Consider the following 18,040-nt stretch of genomic DNA (forward strand, 5'->3'; position numbering starts at 1 on the left):
TCGTACAAATGTTTTCTTAAATCGTTCAAACGATTTTAACTTTTTTTTCCCACATTGTCAATATGGCACGAATACGCCCTCGTAGATTTCTCTACCGCGCTTAATTTTTTTTTATGATTTCCGTATTCCTTATCAAAATTCTAACAAAGTTGCACAACATGCATGAATTTGAATGAAAGCTGAATTATTATACACAAAAAACAGAATTATTTTCGCTCTTATTATGGGTTCACTTAGAATTAGAACCTTGGTGATACATATTTTCAATATCTTATTTCGAGACGGCTCCGGGTACCCCTACTGATGACGCATTCATATACCATTGTACAGAAAATATTTAATATTTGTAAAATATTTTTTGCTTTTATTAATTCATAGTGTATATCAAACGTATATTCAAATTTTCATCGAAAGACGTTCATTAGAAAGCAAAATATACACAATGTCTCAATAATTTCCGAACAGCCCTCGTACTTACAATGATTTAAAGTCAACATTGGTCTTGAATTTAAGAACTGATGTTATAAGTGATGAATTATTTATTACTAAAAACTGAATATTTAATGATCTTTTAATAAAAAGTAACTACACATTTTCTTCTTTATGTGTTGAAATAAATAATGAAATTAGACAAAAAATGACCATTTGCCAGTGATTTTACAAAATGTTGTTTTCAATGAAATACATAAAGAAAAAAAATATTTTCACTTTTGGCACACATCTTTCTATTTTAAGAGCCCTTGTATATATATATCTGTTCATCTTATGTAATTTCAGAGTACTCGAAGAGTGGAAAAGAAAATTAAAAAGTTATATTTCCAACTTTCAAAAAAAAAAAATCGTGACACTACTACGCTTCCATATCCCAAGATAAACCAGAGCAAGGGATCAATGTTTCTCCATCTGGTGTACTTTCATTTTCGATGAATGTACATGAAAACACTAGTTTCCAAGGAGCCCAAGTCTTAAAAATGGGTAAGGAAATTGTTTAATTATGAGTAAAAATATTAATTTAAAACATGCGACAGAGATAGCTCTCTACATAAAAATGATTAATGAAATCAAGCCTTCAACAGCTGTTCAAGGTTTTACGTACTAGTTACTTAGTTATGAGAATCCGGAAGTGATCTATAGATGTCTAGGTAATTTCTGACTGACACATTCTTTGGAAAACAAATAAATTGATTAAAGCCAATGTAAATTGTTTACCTTAAGTTGAAAATATAGGGAGATAACGAACGGTATTAAAGTCCAATACAAAATAGAAGCAAAGCAAACACAGACCTCTAAAACATCAAAGGTAGGATCAGTTGCCATGGAGGAGTAAGCATCCCCTGGCGACCGGTTACACCCGCCGTGTGCTCCTCGTCATGATCGGAAAAATTACGGGAAAATCCGTCGACAATGCAGTGTGCAAATAATGGACTAACAATTAGTATGAAAAACGTCAGTAAGCATTGAACTCGGTGATAAATTGTTTTTTGCTGACAAGGTCAGTGTATCCACCACAGAACTTACGAAATGGTGACTTTAACGAGACTGATGATATTCTTGTTTCATCAGGTTTTTTGTCATTTTAGAAATTGTTCATACCCTACATAGAGTATGCTCGAATCAACTGAGAGATATAAACCCCGTATGCTACCGGTACATGTATATTGCTGTAAAAGTATGGAAAGTTGACGATTGAAAAGTTTAAGTCATCAATTTATCATATTAAAGCTTTGTTGTTAGATTACCAGTAACGTCCTTTTCTAGTTTAATACTAGTATCCAAATATGAAACAGATATCATCTGTTTTTAGCTCTACTGGTCAGAGACAGGAAATTTTTAAGGTGTCAATCGTCCGCCCGCCCGTCTGTCTTTCGGTATGATTTTAAAAAATATATCTAATCTTGGCACACAAGTAGACTACACTAAGATACATAATTTAATGCATCGATATTTAATTCGATGAACGGTGTAGCCGCGGTTTCTAAAAATAGAAATTTCTGTGAAATTCCTTAAGCTTTATAACGCTACTTCTCCTACAGTTTTTGGCCTGATTTCAGTATAACTTGCCCAGGTTACACTAAGATACATAAAGTAATACACCATTTTTTAAAATTTCGATGAACGAAGATGCGTTGGTATTAACTAAAAAAAGAAATACATGTATATGTGAATTTTTTTTAAAAACGCTTCTTCTATAGTTTAGGTCTTATTATAGTACATAAATGTATATACATGTATAATTGGCATGAAGTAGACTACACTAACTAAAGCGACCATTTTTGATTTTTGATGAACGATGTTGCCTTGGTTACTAAAAATAAAAATTTCTTTAAATCGCTACTCCTCCAGACTCCTCCTACAGTTTTTGTCTGATTTCAATATAACTTGGCACACAAATAGCGTACACTAGAATACATGCTGCTATATATCGGGTTTTGATTTGGATGCTATGGTTACTAAAAGTGCCGAAGGCTTGAAGAAGGAACGGTTGCTACTTATTTTTTTTTTTTTTAGCTCTGCTGGTCAGGGACCAGAACTGAGCTTATGCGATAGTATGGTGTCAATCGTCCATTGGTCTGTCTGTCTATAAACAATTTTTCAAAATGCCACTCCTCTTACAGTTTTGGTTTGATTTCATTATAACTTGGTACACAAGTAGAGTACATTAAGATAATAAACTAGTGCATCAGGGTTTTTTTTGTTGATGAAGGGTATTGCCATGTTTACTTAAAATAGAAATTTTTGTGAAAATTCTTTTAAACCGATATTCCAGCTACAGTTTTGGATTTATTTCCAAATAATTTTGCACTGAATTTAATTAGATTACATTATAATGTACATGTCTTTATTGGTATTTGCTTTTGGTAAATGTTGTTGTCATGGTTACTAAAATAGAAATTTCTTAGAAATACTTTCAAAATGCTACTCATCCTACAGCTGTTGTTTGATTTCAATATAGCATAGCACACAAGTAGACTAAATTTAGATGCATAATTGCATTTATTGATGCCCGTTACAAAGTCTTAAATCCAAGTGCTACTTTTCACTTGTACGTACGTTTACGCTACTGTCTCGTGACAGACTTCTGGTTGTATGAACAATAAGTTTTATATCAAAACTGGGATTCTGAAGACTGCAAAGATGACTTATGTTTAATATATGGTACGTTTTATTCTTACAAAACATATACATTATCTCCGTTAGGCTGCTTTTTCGCATAGAGCCTGAGCCTCTGCACTGCAGGGTAGATCATTCCAAACAAGCTCCCCACCAGCAAAATAGACAACTCCACAATCCTCATTACCACGTTTGTTATTAGGTTCTCCTTTTTTCCAACCAATGTACGTCAACACCTTTCCTGAGGAGGACCATCTCCAGTCTCCTTCTTTACGTGAATCTGTAGCATCGATCCAAGCAACGGGATCTGCAGCTGTTAAAACGAACTATTTTCTAAACAAAAATTTACGAGGTCCGATACCTATTAATTAATTAGAAATGCAACTGCATAAAAAGGAAAGTTTTATTGTCAATTGATAATTTTTATGAAGAACAATAAAATTGTAATGATATTTTAAAAAGATTAAAAAAACATTTCTATACCCCTGAATGCATCACGAATCCAGTTATTTTCTCTTTTGGATAATATTCTTGCTAAGTTGGCATTCAGTGATTGACATGAACTCTAAAAAGAAAAAAAAATTATAACATAGATTTTGAAAGTAAAATCTCAGACTTATCAAATCTGAAAACTAATCAAGACAAAAATAATTATCTAAAATTCACAAAATTTAATCACAATAAATGATGATGAAAATACTATATGAATAGAAATCGTTGAACACCTTCAGTTTATCTATGATCATTTTCTTTTATTTTCCCGAGGATATATTGATTGACATGATGACTATGTTTTTGTCCTCTATTCTTACGGTAAACTTATATCATTCAAGCTATAAGTTAATTGTTCCCTAATTATTTTTTTATTTGGATACAAATTTAAGATTTAAAATCCGATGCTCATTCATGAATGAAGACTTGACATCTTTATAAATGATAGTTATAAAAGTACAGATAGTTACGAATAATTTACTTTTAGTTATAATCACCAACAATTTAGTTTCACTTGCTTATGTCCCTATTACAACTAGTTTAGTTTTATTTCATATCTATACATGTACCTTTGAAGTAGACCAAGAAGCCTTTTTTGACAGAAGCTTGTAGCAGTTACCATCAAACTTTTTCCAGTCTCCAGGACACTTCTTACTACCTCCTAAAATTTATTGTTGAATAGGCCCGTGGGTCATTTCGCTCATCTGAGCAAAATTCAGTTTATTATTGTTAAGTTTAAATATTTTCAGACGTCCCAAACTGTTAAAAAGTGAGCTTGTTTTTTTTTTTTTTCAAACTTGACCCTTGACACTAACTGGTGATGCCTACATATTGCTTTGAAAAACTATTAGAGCTTTCGATTTAAATAAAATTGTCCTATAAGTTTTCTCTTATATTGTGGCTCTTTCCTACCCCAGGACTATATATTGATTTGAACAATCCTGAATGTACAGTACTTGATAATGCTTTTGTATTAATATAACTGACATTGGCTTTGGTGTTCTTGAAAAAAAAAATTAAAACATCTTTTAATTCCATATATACTTTTATTCTTCTGTTTTAGTCCAACCCTACCTCCTGGGGTCATGCTTTGAACAAATTGAATCGACACTACCTGAAGATGTTTTCAAATGAATGTGAAGAATTTTAAAGATTTTTTCTATGCATTCCTTTGTAAAATTTTGATTGCCTTTTTGGATACATTCTACCCTCGGGGACAGGATTTAATTTTTTACGACCTGAGGATGTTTTTATATAATTTGATCAATTACAGCTCTGCTATTCGTAAGAAGAATTTTTAAAAATATTTTTTCCCATTTTTTCTTAAGTAAAACTTTGAACATTCATTGTGGCCCTATCCAACCTTACCCGCAGAGGTCTCGGTTTGAACAAACCTGCATTTACACTCCTTAGGAATGGTTACATCTGACCAATTTTTATATACCATATGGTTCTCGAAAAGAAGAAGATAAAATTGTAAAAGTTAACGATTGAAAACGGACAAATTTTAATCAGAAAAGCAAATTTTAGCCTTTGGCTCAAGTAAGCTAAAAGTAGGAAACCATATTTACATGAAATACCCACGCCTATCTTAAAATATACTTTGATAGTTGCTGATCTGTATATAATCATTTTGTCATCCCAGTCCTTGCAGTTCATTAACATTTAACTGATCATGAATACGAGAACAAATTACCAAATTTTAATTGTCATTTATTATGTATGTTCTTAACCTTTGATAATCTCAGAATCTTTTGTTGACGTGGAACATCCAGAATCCTTACAAACTGTTTTAATCTTTGTCTCAAAATGCGTTTCCTTTAACACAAGCATTTATAAATAAATAATCTATTTAATACCTTTCACACAAGCATTATAAATAAATAAATGAATAATTTCTTTATTTAATATTATACATATATTGCATAAAAAATAAGCTGTAGTAATTAAACATTACCGTCAGCTCCGAACCTATGGCCTTGCTGGAGTTACGAAACTTGACATGTAGACCCCATAGTTTTGCCTTCAAAGTGTCACTAAATTTAACTGATAGAGACTTGGAGTCTGTCAGCAAAATGAAGACTGATATAAATGAGCCGATTAAAGCAAAATGCATTTTTGAACAGAAGCAACAGTTCAAAATGATCATCAGAGACATATCCGCTATTTATTTTGTAAACTTGAACCTTTTGCAAGACATTAACACACAAATTAATTGCGATATTGCATGTTCTCCGTTATACACGACACTATATGTGTAAGGGTTATCGATTTATTATCAGATCTGTAACATGTAAAGCAGATGTAATAAATAAGTATATTCATCAATGTATTGAAACTTTCTTTACAGTTCCAGTTATTATCATTTAAGGAATGGATGAATTGAAAAGTTTTTAAAGTAAAATAAATATGAAATTCTCTATCACACACTAAATTTTTTAATATTGATTAATGGTAAAGGTGTTCTAAGAGCGGTTCATGAATATATGCCTTCATGGCAAGTCTGTGTGATTTACACTCCAATAACTCACACAGAAGACTTAAAAACATTCCAAAACATGGTAATTTTTAAATCGCCATCTTCCTTCACTTATGTAGTATGTAGTCTATGTTTGAAGACTTAGATGCTCTAAAAAGCTTCCGAAATTCCTATAGGTACAAGTTACGCCCCGTCATTTATTTACATGATGCAATATTTATTCAAAATCTTTATTTACAATCTAAATTGCCTTTCTGGGTGTCTTTCTTTGAATTGCACTATATTTTATTATGCATTTTTGTGCACTCAGATTTTAAAAATCTTTCTTTTTTTACATTATGCTCATGATTTAACAGATTTAGCATTTTACGCACCGAAAACAAATGAGAAATTGAAATTTACATAAAGGATTGAATCCAACATTCTTTATAATTCGATAAACATGCAATTTGCTGTTTTTGCTATTAATAACAGATAATTGTTTGGTTTAAATATAAAAATGATATATTTGACTAAAATCTCATATTTCACTGTTTTGATTATTCTACAAGATTTCCACGTATACATCTGTTTATGTTCCTTGAAAACATAACTCAGCAACTATTGTTCTAAAATATAGAAAAGAAAAATACTGACAAAACATTTTTTAAAATATTTTCCCAGAATAATAATAGTAAAATGAATTTAATTTTCTATGATATTGAAAGAATAATATTATTTAAAAAAACCTCTAGGTTTTTGTTTATACATACTGCAATTAATTATTTTGTTCTACTTTACAAGAGGAGACTACAAGAAGATTAAATGAAAAGGAGAAAATCTTCGAGCGTCTGAAAAAGAATTTGAGAGCTTTAAAAGAACCAAAGAATGTTCTCCTAGTTGGATCACTCGGAGTAGGAAAATCGTCATTCATAAATTCTACTATTACAGCTCTGACGGGGAAATACGATTATTACGCTGACATTGGCGGTGGAGACAAGCACATCACAACCACATTTCACAGGTATGTATCTTAACTTCAACGTTCCCCCTCTCTCTTCATAATAAGGACAGTACTCGTAAACTGAGGCTGTATATGAATTTGACTTCTTATCACTCTTTTTCTATTAACTTCAGTTTTAATTGTGTTTTATTGCCAATTCAAAAAAGATCATTTTTATAACTATTATTGTCGTTTTTCTTTTCTATTTTTCTGGACAACTTGAATTTAAAAATGTACATGTATAATTTTTCAAACATATACGGAGACTCCTGATCAATATTTAAAACGAAGCAGGTTTCTTTTATATGCTGGACACTGTGATAGTTATACATATTTATATAGAATATTTCACTCATACCAAGACACCCTATCAATATTTGAAACGAGGCAGGTTACCAACAGGTAAGTATTTATTTATAAGGAATTTGACAACGGAATGTTCAAGGTGGTTGAGTCGATAAATTAGACTCACGATGGAAGTGACCCTACCTAAGAAGATGCTTACTCATCTTCATCCCACCTCTGGTTATTCCAGGGATCCGATTATTTTGCTAAATATTCACAAGTTTGTATTAATGCTTTTTTGCTAGAACAATCACTGTTCATTATCTTCAATCTTCACCTTTTTTTTCATTCAATAGAATCAGTCGAGACGAATATTTGGACCCTGAGGATGAAGCAGATAAATTGCTTTGCTTCCCAACATTCATTGACATTATCGGATTGGATGCTCAGTTGTCGTCATCTAAAGAGGAAGAGGAAACGGTTAACAGTATGTTAATGAATCTTATCATAAACGGGAGACTACCGGAGAATTGCGATCTACTCGATGTAAGCAGACAGCTGAAAGCAGGGAAAATAATAAAGGACCGGAACGAAGAGAAGAAGCTAACGGTGGACATCATTATGGTTGTGATTTCAGCAAAGAGTACAAGCATTCCACAGACACTCATCGACGAAATTTACAGAGAGGCAAACATAAAGAAGAGAAGTAATGTTCCTGGTTGTAAATAAAAAGAAAAAATGCACCAATATTTCAGTTTTTATCAATATTTAGATATTAAAAAAAATTTACTGGAATCAAAATATTCGAAATTCACTTAGTTTATATGAAATATTTGAAAATAATGAACCGTATTCTAGGGTTCATTTAACAATACAATTAAGCTAGAGCAGAGCAAACATGGACCTTTAAAACATTAGAGATGGGATCAGGTGCAATAGAGGAGTGAGCATCTCCTGCTGACCGGTCACACCCGTTGTGTAATTCAGCCTTATCATGATCGGAAAATAACGGGAAAATGTATCGACAAATCAGTGTGTAAATGACGAAGTAACAGTTAGTATGAAAAAGTAAAATTAATCTTAATTTCACTTAATGGTAGATTGAATGTGCTGACTAAGGCATTGCATCAACCATAGAAACCATAGAAACTGATAACTTATCTTTTAGAAATTGTTCATGCGTATGCAGGTGATGAAGCTATATTGCTGCATAAGTAAGGGAAGTTGACAATTTTAAAGTTAAAGTCATCACGTTTACCATAGAGCTTGGTTGTTCGATTACCATTAATGTCTATTTCAAGTAAGATATCCAAATATGAAACAGATGTGTCAGACCCTGTGGTATCTTATACTTGCCCACTGGGATAGATTGTATTGATATAAGAATGAGAATAACCAATGTCAATTGATAATACGTCGTCGATATATCTTAATCTCAATTTGAATGCAACATTACGAGTCTTATAAATCATAGACCTAAAAATTCACTTTAGGCCTTTGCATATATTAAGGTTAAACAAAAATAATATTTTTAAAACAAGATTAGAAATACATATATTATAATTTTGCAAAAAAATACTTGTATTCACAAGTTTCTATAATCCTTAAGTATGTCCATTTTTAGTTTCAACATGACTAAAAGTTTTGATTTTATGGTGACATGTACGTGTGATTAAAAATTAATAAATTTTCTCTCCTTCAGAAATACCTGTGTTTGCTGTATTGACAAAAGTGGACGAATGTGACATGTCTGAAGAGGAGCTAGAGGTTAAGAAAACTGAAATATGTGAGGCCATTGGTATTACAAAAGACAAACTGCTAGTGTGTAGAAATTATCAACCCGGAGACGCACCAGATATTGAAACAGACATCAGAATACTGAATTTCATGATAACGGTATTTTACTTATTTTATTTTAATATCAAGTTATATACTCAAGTTGTTTAAAGAATGTTTCACATGTGCCAGTTCCTCTTACATGTATATTATTGGCATTAGCCAAACAATATTTATATAATAGTGTTGCATTATGCATGTACTATGCCTAAATAGTAGGCAGGGTTTGACACATGGTATGTGTCAAACCCTGCCTACTATTTAGGCATAGTACATGCATAATGCAACACTATTGTTATTATTATGCTGACTGTTGTAATTATTTATGCGGCAATCCATTTGACTTTTTCCTGAAAATATCGGTGCTAACACAGCGCACCTGCAAGAACTCATTCAAAATCTTCATGCTAAAATTGGTTGCATGCTTAGTTATTTTGGTTACTAGTATTTTCTCTAAATAGGTCGGGATTTTCTGTCCCAAAGCAACTCATCTTTATTTTCTGTTTTGTTAGTAAGACTTATTTGTTTGCAGACGTCGATTCTCATTGATCTTTTACATCCTTCAATCAAGCGTCATATAAAAAAGCGTTTTAATGACCCCATGAAATCAGTTCATCTAACGATCTATATGTAATTAGTTTGAATCTTTGTTGTACACATTAATCTAAGGTTCCTTAGAATAATATAACTGTTTTCAAATAATATTTGTCTATTTTCTCCCTCTTGTGTCAATTGTATAAATTAAAATTATATATATAATAAAATTCTACCAATAAGTGATCGTCTCTGTGGCGTAATCGATAAGGCATCGGACTGACAATCTCATGGTCGTGAGTTCGATCCCCGGCGTGTGCACTGAAGAATTTTCTTCAGTAAATAAAGCCGTGCACTATTTCGGCATAGTGTGTTTACGCTATATAAATCCTTAGACCTCTATGCGAGAATAGTAGGGTATGGGTTATATAGAGACAAACTGACAGGAAGCATAATAATTTGGAATATAATTTGGAAAGTCTTGTTGATGTGCAATAAGGGATTTTTGTTTAAATTTGCTTTCCACCTTAGGGACGACATTTTTCTTCAAAAACCTGGTTTCCTGACTTCCTCATATTTTTTGTGGCAATTTACCTTTGTATGGGGTTTCCGGAGGGCTGTACGTGTTAAATATGATTTCCCTTTTTTACTGGGGGCTGTTTTCGATAGGAACCACCTTTTTCGAAAAATATAGAATTTTGTTGCAAATGCATGTTTTTTTTTATTACGCTATAATTGAGAAAAATTCTTAAGAATTCTGAAAGCAGTATGATGAAACAAGAATATCAACAGTCTCGTTTAAAGTCGTCATTTCGTAAATTCTATGGTTGATACAATGACCTTGTCAGCAAATACAACTTATCATTGAGACAAATGCTGACTGACAATTTCCATACTAATTGTTAGTCCATTATTTATACACTGAATTGACGATGGGTTTGTCCGTTATTTCCCGATCATGACAAGGAGCACACGGAGGGTGCTACCGGTCAGTAGGGGATGCTCAGTCCTCCATGGCACCTGATCCTACCTCTTATGTTTCGGAGGTCCGTGTTTGCTCTGCTCCTGTTTTGGTTTGTTTATGGACTGCTATTAAATGCTGTTCGTTATCTCCATATCCTTCTTTATGCAATATTCCTTAAATTTAAAGATCTTGATTAAATTGTTAAAACACGTCAATTTGAATCAATAAATATTTGAATACCTTATTTTAGTGCAGATGATAAACATTTAAGCATACTAGTATTTTCTAATACACTAAGCTGTAAAACTTAAAAATGTTTGCCCAATCTTCATTCACGTCTGCACACTTAAGCAGAAACGCAACGGTAGTCCAGTCACAAACACAAACTTATTTAACTAATTTGTCTGAATTTCAGAAGTTATCTGGATCCTTTCCTCGGGCACTATCTTGAAATAACCAAAAGTGAATATTTTCTGGAATAAATCTGTAAAATAAACTACATGTAAGGTGAATTTGGTTATTAGAAGGAACAGATAAAAACTATTGGAATTAGGGGTAGGAAGTATATATTTCTTTGTAAATATTTTTCCGATCTTTTTCTCCATCCACAGAGTTTCTCATTTGCCCGAGTTTAATAACCCATATTATCTTCTTGATAATTGCAACGGAACATTGGGAGTCGGGATAAAATGATTGTTGATGGCGTAGGGCTTAATGAATTATATATTGTTTTATTCTTTTTTGGAATAAAAGAAAATACATAGCGCTTTCTAAAAGCATAATTTGTGAAGATGACATAAAGGGAATAAAATTAAGGTATAACAGAATCCCCATCTTTCCTACAACCATTTTCTTATACATGTATACGCCTACTGTTTTATTGAGTTCTGTTAAAACAATCACTGAACGCATATCGGTATGTATATAGCAAAAAAAGAAAACTCTTGTAGAAGTACATGCAAAGGTCTGGTCGTTAGACTTTGAATGCAGCTTTTTTTTGAACGTCAAACACATTTCATATTATATCTATCATAAAGACAACTTTAAGCTTCTAGAATATTTTAAATAATTTCAGCTGTGTAACCCGCGTTTTAAGGCAGTAACAATGGAGAAGGTTGAATTTGAGGAACCTGAACCTGCACCACCTACACCGACACCAGTCCCCCCTCCCCCAGAAAGGAATTGGTTCTGGAAAACGTTACAGTGGAGTTTTGTGGCGATTGTCATTGCTTTCTTCTCTTATCTAATACAGCAGATTTTGTCCAAAGATCAAAGATATACTCAACACATGATGAATCAGAGAAAAACATAAGTTTTCTAATGATGTTGTAAAATAGATAATGCATTTATTGGCAATATGTACATATATGAATAGTTGTGATAAATCTTCACTGTGACAGTTCTAAACTTCATTGTATTCCATACCTACTGTCATTTGTGGAAGAATTTGAGAGACAAATATTGAGATTCTCTCAAATACGGACTATAATTATTATCGCCTTGTAACATATTGACGCTTAATGTCGTCACATACGTACATAATCTCACATCCTTTGGAAATATTTCTGTATTATACGCTATAACAAACGGTTGAATTTATATCATATTAATATGATAACATTGTACTTTGTTTAATGAATGGATTGTTTTTACATTACAATTATTATTTAAAAAAAATAATTATATTTTTAATTCCTTTACATACAGTGTATATTGGTATATTCACTATCTGTGCACAATATAGGCTATAGCTATAATGAATGTTTTTAACACCAATTTTACCATTAAACATCGTAGTAAAAAATCTGTCCTTCTTTATTTCCTGTTCAAATGAATTAAAAAATGAAAGTCTTGGTTAATACATTGAATGATAACTTTCAATTGTAGTATATTTTACAAAAAATTATATAATATGAACTGGATTCAATAAAACCTTTAAAAATCTTTCTCACTTTTATTTAACAAAAATAGCGAAGAAGGATATAGAGATAACGAACAGTATTCAATTTCAAAGGCCATAAAAATACAAAATTGGAGCAGAGCAAACACGGACCTCCAAAACATCAGAGATGGGATCAGGTGCAATGGAGGAGTAAGCATCCCTTGCTGACCGGTCACACCCGCCATGTGCTTCTTGTCATGATCAGGAAATAACGGAAAAATCCGTCGTCAATTCAGTATTTAAATAATGGACTATCAATTGGTATGAAAAACGTCAGACAGAATTTGTATCAATAATAAATTATATTTGCTGACAAGGTCATTGTATCGACCATAAAACTTGATGACTTTAAAAGAGACTGCTGATATTCTTGTCTCATCAACTTGCTTGTCAACAATATACCTCGTTTTAGAAATTGTTCATACGTAGAACATTCTCTTGCGTATCGAATCAACTGAGATATATATACTCCGTATGCAGGTGATGAAGGTATATTGCTGCATAAGTAAGGGAAGTTGACGATAGAAAAGTTAAAGTCATCACGTTTATCATATAGCTTGGTTGTTAGATTACCATTAACGTCTTTTCAAGTAAAATATCCAAGTATGAAACAGATGTGTCAGACGCTATGGTATCTTTTATCTCAAGCTCACCAGGATATATCGTATCGAAGTAGGGATGGAAACTACCATTGTTAATTGACAATACGTCGTCGATATATCTTAATGTCGAGTTGAAGGCCGCAGCAAGTGTTTTCTTTTCACGCATATCCTCAGAAATATTTAACATATGTCATATGTACAGTCTTCAGATGCCCAGTTTTGGTATTAAACCAATACACCATACAAAAAATTGAAAGAATGTAAGGTTTCTATTACAGATATACTTGATGATTCCTTTTCCGATCCCATGGCTTCTGTTTCAAAATGTTCTGTGAAAAACTGTAAAATCTGTGCGCAATTGGTACTCATGGGAATTCCAATAGATTCTTGGAATACCTGGTCTCCAAAACCACATAGATATTGTCAATCAGAAACTCAAGCATCTCTTTGATGTCAACTTCAGAGTAATTATGTGTGCAATGGGAATGTGTTTTAACAAAATAATTTTGCAAATGATCAATGACGAGATAAGTAAATTTACGAGTTCAATTTTTATTGAAAACGCAGCTGTCAATGATATCAATAAGCCTGGACTTTAATTTATCGAGGGTAATGGTTGTGTATAAAGTTGAAAAGTTGTAAGTTTTTCAGCTGTTGATTTTGATAAAATCTTGTGATTTCAAATTGTCCAAAAGTTCTTTGGAATTTTTTTAGTATCCACATCTGATTCACACCACTTCTTGAATATATTGTTGCACAGTACTTTTGAAGTTTTTCCTTCACTACTGTCAATATATTAGTGAGGAGTAACAAAAGAGGCAAAGAAGAGACAAGTTTTTGTCGTGCCGAAAATATTGGGGATAAAAACCAAATCTTTACCACTCAACCAGGAAATGATTGATTGTATTCTGTTTAACGTCCCTCTCCAGAATATTTCACTGATATGGAGACGTCACCATTGCCGGTGAAGGGCTGCAAATTTAGGCCTATGCTTGGCACTCAGGGCCTTTGAGCAGGGAGGGATCTTTATCGTGCCACACCTGCTGTGACACGGGGCCTCGGTTTATACGGTCTCATCCGAAGGACCGCCCCATTTAGTCGCCTTTTACGACAAGCAAGGGGGTACTGAGGACCTATTCTAACCCGGATCCCCACGGGGTCAACCAGGAAATGAAATCCACCTCTGATATTTTAGAGGTCCATGTTTGCTCTTTTCCTATTTTTGCATTGTTTTATGTACTTACGATCTTGAATACTTTTAGTTATCTCCATATGTTTCATCCAATAAACGGTTGGGATTCCGATAGGTACCATTTGTATGCCTTAATTCGTTAACATGTATTGTATTCCTTTAAAGCATTTTCTAAAAAGTTCATGAGAATAAGAAAACAATTGCTTGGGCCTTCAATTTGGCGACATCAACAATGATTTTAGAAATTATTTTCGTTCCAAATTTCCACACAATGCATTCCAGTGAATTTGAAATGACCGACTCCCCAGTCTGTTGCATCTGTTTCAAATATACATGTAGTTGTTTTACTGACTATACACGATAAAGGACAACTTACAACTAAATTTTATGAAAAACGAGATATTTATAGATTCTCCAAGGCCAACTTTCCTTATTTATATAACACAATTCCAGTATCGCCTTCTTATGGTGTTGATGTCTCCCCTTTAATTCGAATTCGTTAGTCAAGAGCTTTCTCTAAGCATGGTTCATTTCCAAAGGAGGACATGCTTTTTTCTGACAAGTTGGTGTTACGGAAATTTAACAACCTTGTTTTAATTAAGTCGGTTTTTCTTGAATTTCATGGACATTATATTGACATTGTTGGCAAAATATATGACCTAATATTGAATCGTTTTTTTGGGTGACTTGTCTCATGACAATTACAATGCCTTCCTATTAGGCTGATTAGACTACGGAATGTTTCGTCTACTTGATCAAAACATAGGACTCATGGCGGGTGTGACCCGGCAATAGGGAACACTTACTACCCCTAGGTAGCTGATCCCACCTCTGATATTTCCTGGGGTCCTTGTTTCATGCCCTCTTCGCACATCTGTAATGTTTATAGTTTTTTTCTGTTTAGATGGGTCACTGTTCGTTAACTTTATCTTTTACATCCATCGTGTTTTACCTCAAGCCATGGAAATATATATACGAAAAGAAGTGAATTAATTGTGCTAAGAATTCTTTAAGAAACAGAGCGAAAATAAGTCAAATTAATACAAAAACTGTTTATCAAAATATTCCCAAGGTAATGATTGAAAGGAAAGGAAGTGGTGGCTATGTGACGAAAACCGTTCATTATATCAGAAATTGGACGGTCCTATGAAGGTCATTGAGATTTGTATCTTACCTAAAACTAAATGTTTTAAAAAGTTTTTGTATACAATGCCTGTGTAAAGGTTTGTTGTATAGAAATCTTATCAATTTATCGATTTTACACCATTAAACTATCGTTGACGAGGTACTTTACAAAATACAATATTCGCTTAAAACGCCAGCTTTGTCAGATTTTTAAAAGATAAAAATTTTCGTTAAAGATCATTAAAAGTAAAATCTTCACACCTTGGTCATAACCTTTTAATGATTAGTGCTTTGTCTTTCATATTTCACAGGTATATTCATCGAGAAGAAGTCCTGGGTAACTATATTTATTCATTTTACTTTTCTATATTAATTTTACCATTATTTTTCTTCGGCCATTACCCCTGGGAACTTCTAACTTCGGGTTTCTTCAACTTTGACACTGCCGCTGCAGTCTTTTATACAGCAAAGATCTTTACCTGAACAAAGATTGAAAGAGCAAAGCCACTTTGGGCCTTATTTGTGCCCTGAGAATTTCTGAAAAATCAAAACCGCTCAGTGTAGGTTGCAAATGCAGTATTTATCACTTGGAGTGTTAGTGACCACGTATCTTTTATCCATGACTTAATTTCCCTCTAGTCAATGCATTATGACGTCATAAAATGCGTCATTTTCCTCATATCCTTTATATTTCTTTGAAAATGACCCAAAGTTGAAGTACTTTTTTCAATATTTCATATAGAGCACGACCTCTGATCCAAAATATGCGAATACACAATAAAAGATCCGTTTATGCTGATCGAGAAGCATGTTTTATTTTTGGGATCGTGGATTGTGCTCATATTTTAATTCTTTGCTGAAGGTAGTCAAACACGCATGTTTTCTGCAAATTTCAAGATTGCAATTTCTCAAAGCCTGTTTTCGAATATCTAAATTCTAGAATAAGAAATTTTATTACAGGAAATGAAAGCATCAAGTGTCTACTTTATTTTAATATATGAAATGGGAAAGAGGGTAGTAGTTAATTAATTGATATATGATCATTAGATGCATAAAGAGAACCTTGCTTTTTCTTTCTTTAGTCCGAGCCATAACAGGGTTTGGAAGGTATAGGGTCATTTATGATTTATTACAATAAATTTAGAGGAAAAAATGAGACACTCTGTCATCAGCTGGACTCAATAATATTACATAAAATGTAAGTTGTACCTGTTTTATATCTAAGGACTACTAAAATTATCGTTACATGTAAAGAAAATTTAACACATTTCAAAATCGTTTCAATAATTAGGATATAGTCTGCCAAACCTCTTTTTTGCAATGGAAAAAAAGTGTTCTCTACCACCTAAAGTATTGAAAGGGGTTATTCTTGTCTAATCTGGTATACTTTCATTTTCGATGAACGTTTATAAAAACTTCAGACATACTTACACTTTCACACGCACATTCATAATTGCCAATACTTAGACCCTCTTCTCAAGGGGATCATTAGAGCATCGCTAATGTTTAAGTGCATGCACAATTCTATAAACAAAACAAGAGCGATTTTACTTTCGAAGTTAATTAATTGATTGTAAAACCCCAGTCACATTTCAAAAAACGACCAACCGCCGATGGGTTTTGGAGCAAAATGGGATCTTCGGGTGACAGTCGTCAGTTCATCGGCCGTTGTCTTGGCCGATTTTGACCTATTTTTTTGTCGGCCGACCAATTTTGTGTCCATCGGTCCAAGTTATAATTTTTCATGCGTCGGTGACCGATTTCTTCAACTGCTGTTATATATATCCTTTGACCAACCTTCGATCATCATCCGACCATCGGCGGTCAGTTTATCAGTCGGTCGTCCGTCGTTGGACAATAAGGGTGTTGAAAATTTCGGCCGACAGTAAAAATCGAACCGTAGCTCAGAGCTCGATAATCGAGCTACGATTGGCCGACTTGTGAATATTTAACCTATTAAGGATACATAACACAAACACAATTTTGATGCATGGATTGATACAAATTTTTTGAACGGAAATAACATGAATAATAAATCCATAAGATATGAAGAAATCTTAAGTATTCTTAGCTGCTTAGATATACACCATTTGTCGTTTTTATGCAATTCCATACAAATTTTACACACATTTTCAACATTGAGTCACAATTTTATAAGATTCTGCCACTTTGCTTTGTAAACATTACTCACGTCACCTATCTAAATATAGATCTATGAAAAAATATTGCTGATTTCTAAAGAAAAAAGATTTTTTTGTTATTTATCCAAGTTATCGGTGTCCCTAGGAAATAATGTGACTGCTCTGTGTCGCCCGATACTGTGTCGGCCGATCCTGTTCTTTCAGCCGACAAGACCAGAGAAATTTAGTCGCTCGACCATCGGTTTAAATGTGACCTAGGCATAAATGTTTTATAAAAAAAAAATAATGACTTCATCGACTTTCAAGTAGTATAATAATATTTATTTCAATGTAACCTAAGTCTAGTTTTTGTAAG

At 32.9% G+C, this 18,040-nt stretch overlaps 1 protein-coding gene across 1 annotated transcript in view; it reads left to right on the forward strand.

Moving 5' to 3' along the window:
- Positions 1–891: 891 nt before the first annotated feature.
- Positions 892–18,040, forward strand: part of LOC134268643 (uncharacterized) — a 37,845-nt gene continuing 20,696 nt past the window's right edge. The window contains exons 1-5 of the mRNA XM_062750898.1: positions 892–975; positions 6,866–7,085; positions 7,706–8,055; positions 9,052–9,245; positions 11,759–11,988. Of these exons, the coding sequence (XP_062606882.1) occupies positions 924–975; positions 6,866–7,085; positions 7,706–8,055; positions 9,052–9,245; positions 11,759–11,988 (1,046 nt within the window). The 5' untranslated portion in view covers positions 892–923. The remainder of the gene's footprint in view (positions 976–6,865; positions 7,086–7,705; positions 8,056–9,051; positions 9,246–11,758; positions 11,989–18,040) is intronic.

The sequence above is a fragment of the Saccostrea cucullata genome, unplaced genomic scaffold (genome assembly GCF_032062105.1).
Source record: "Saccostrea cucullata isolate Sc308-1 unplaced genomic scaffold, CSIRO_AGI_Scuc_v1 ctg671, whole genome shotgun sequence".
Lineage (NCBI taxonomy): Eukaryota > Metazoa > Mollusca > Bivalvia > Ostreida > Ostreidae > Saccostrea > Saccostrea cuccullata.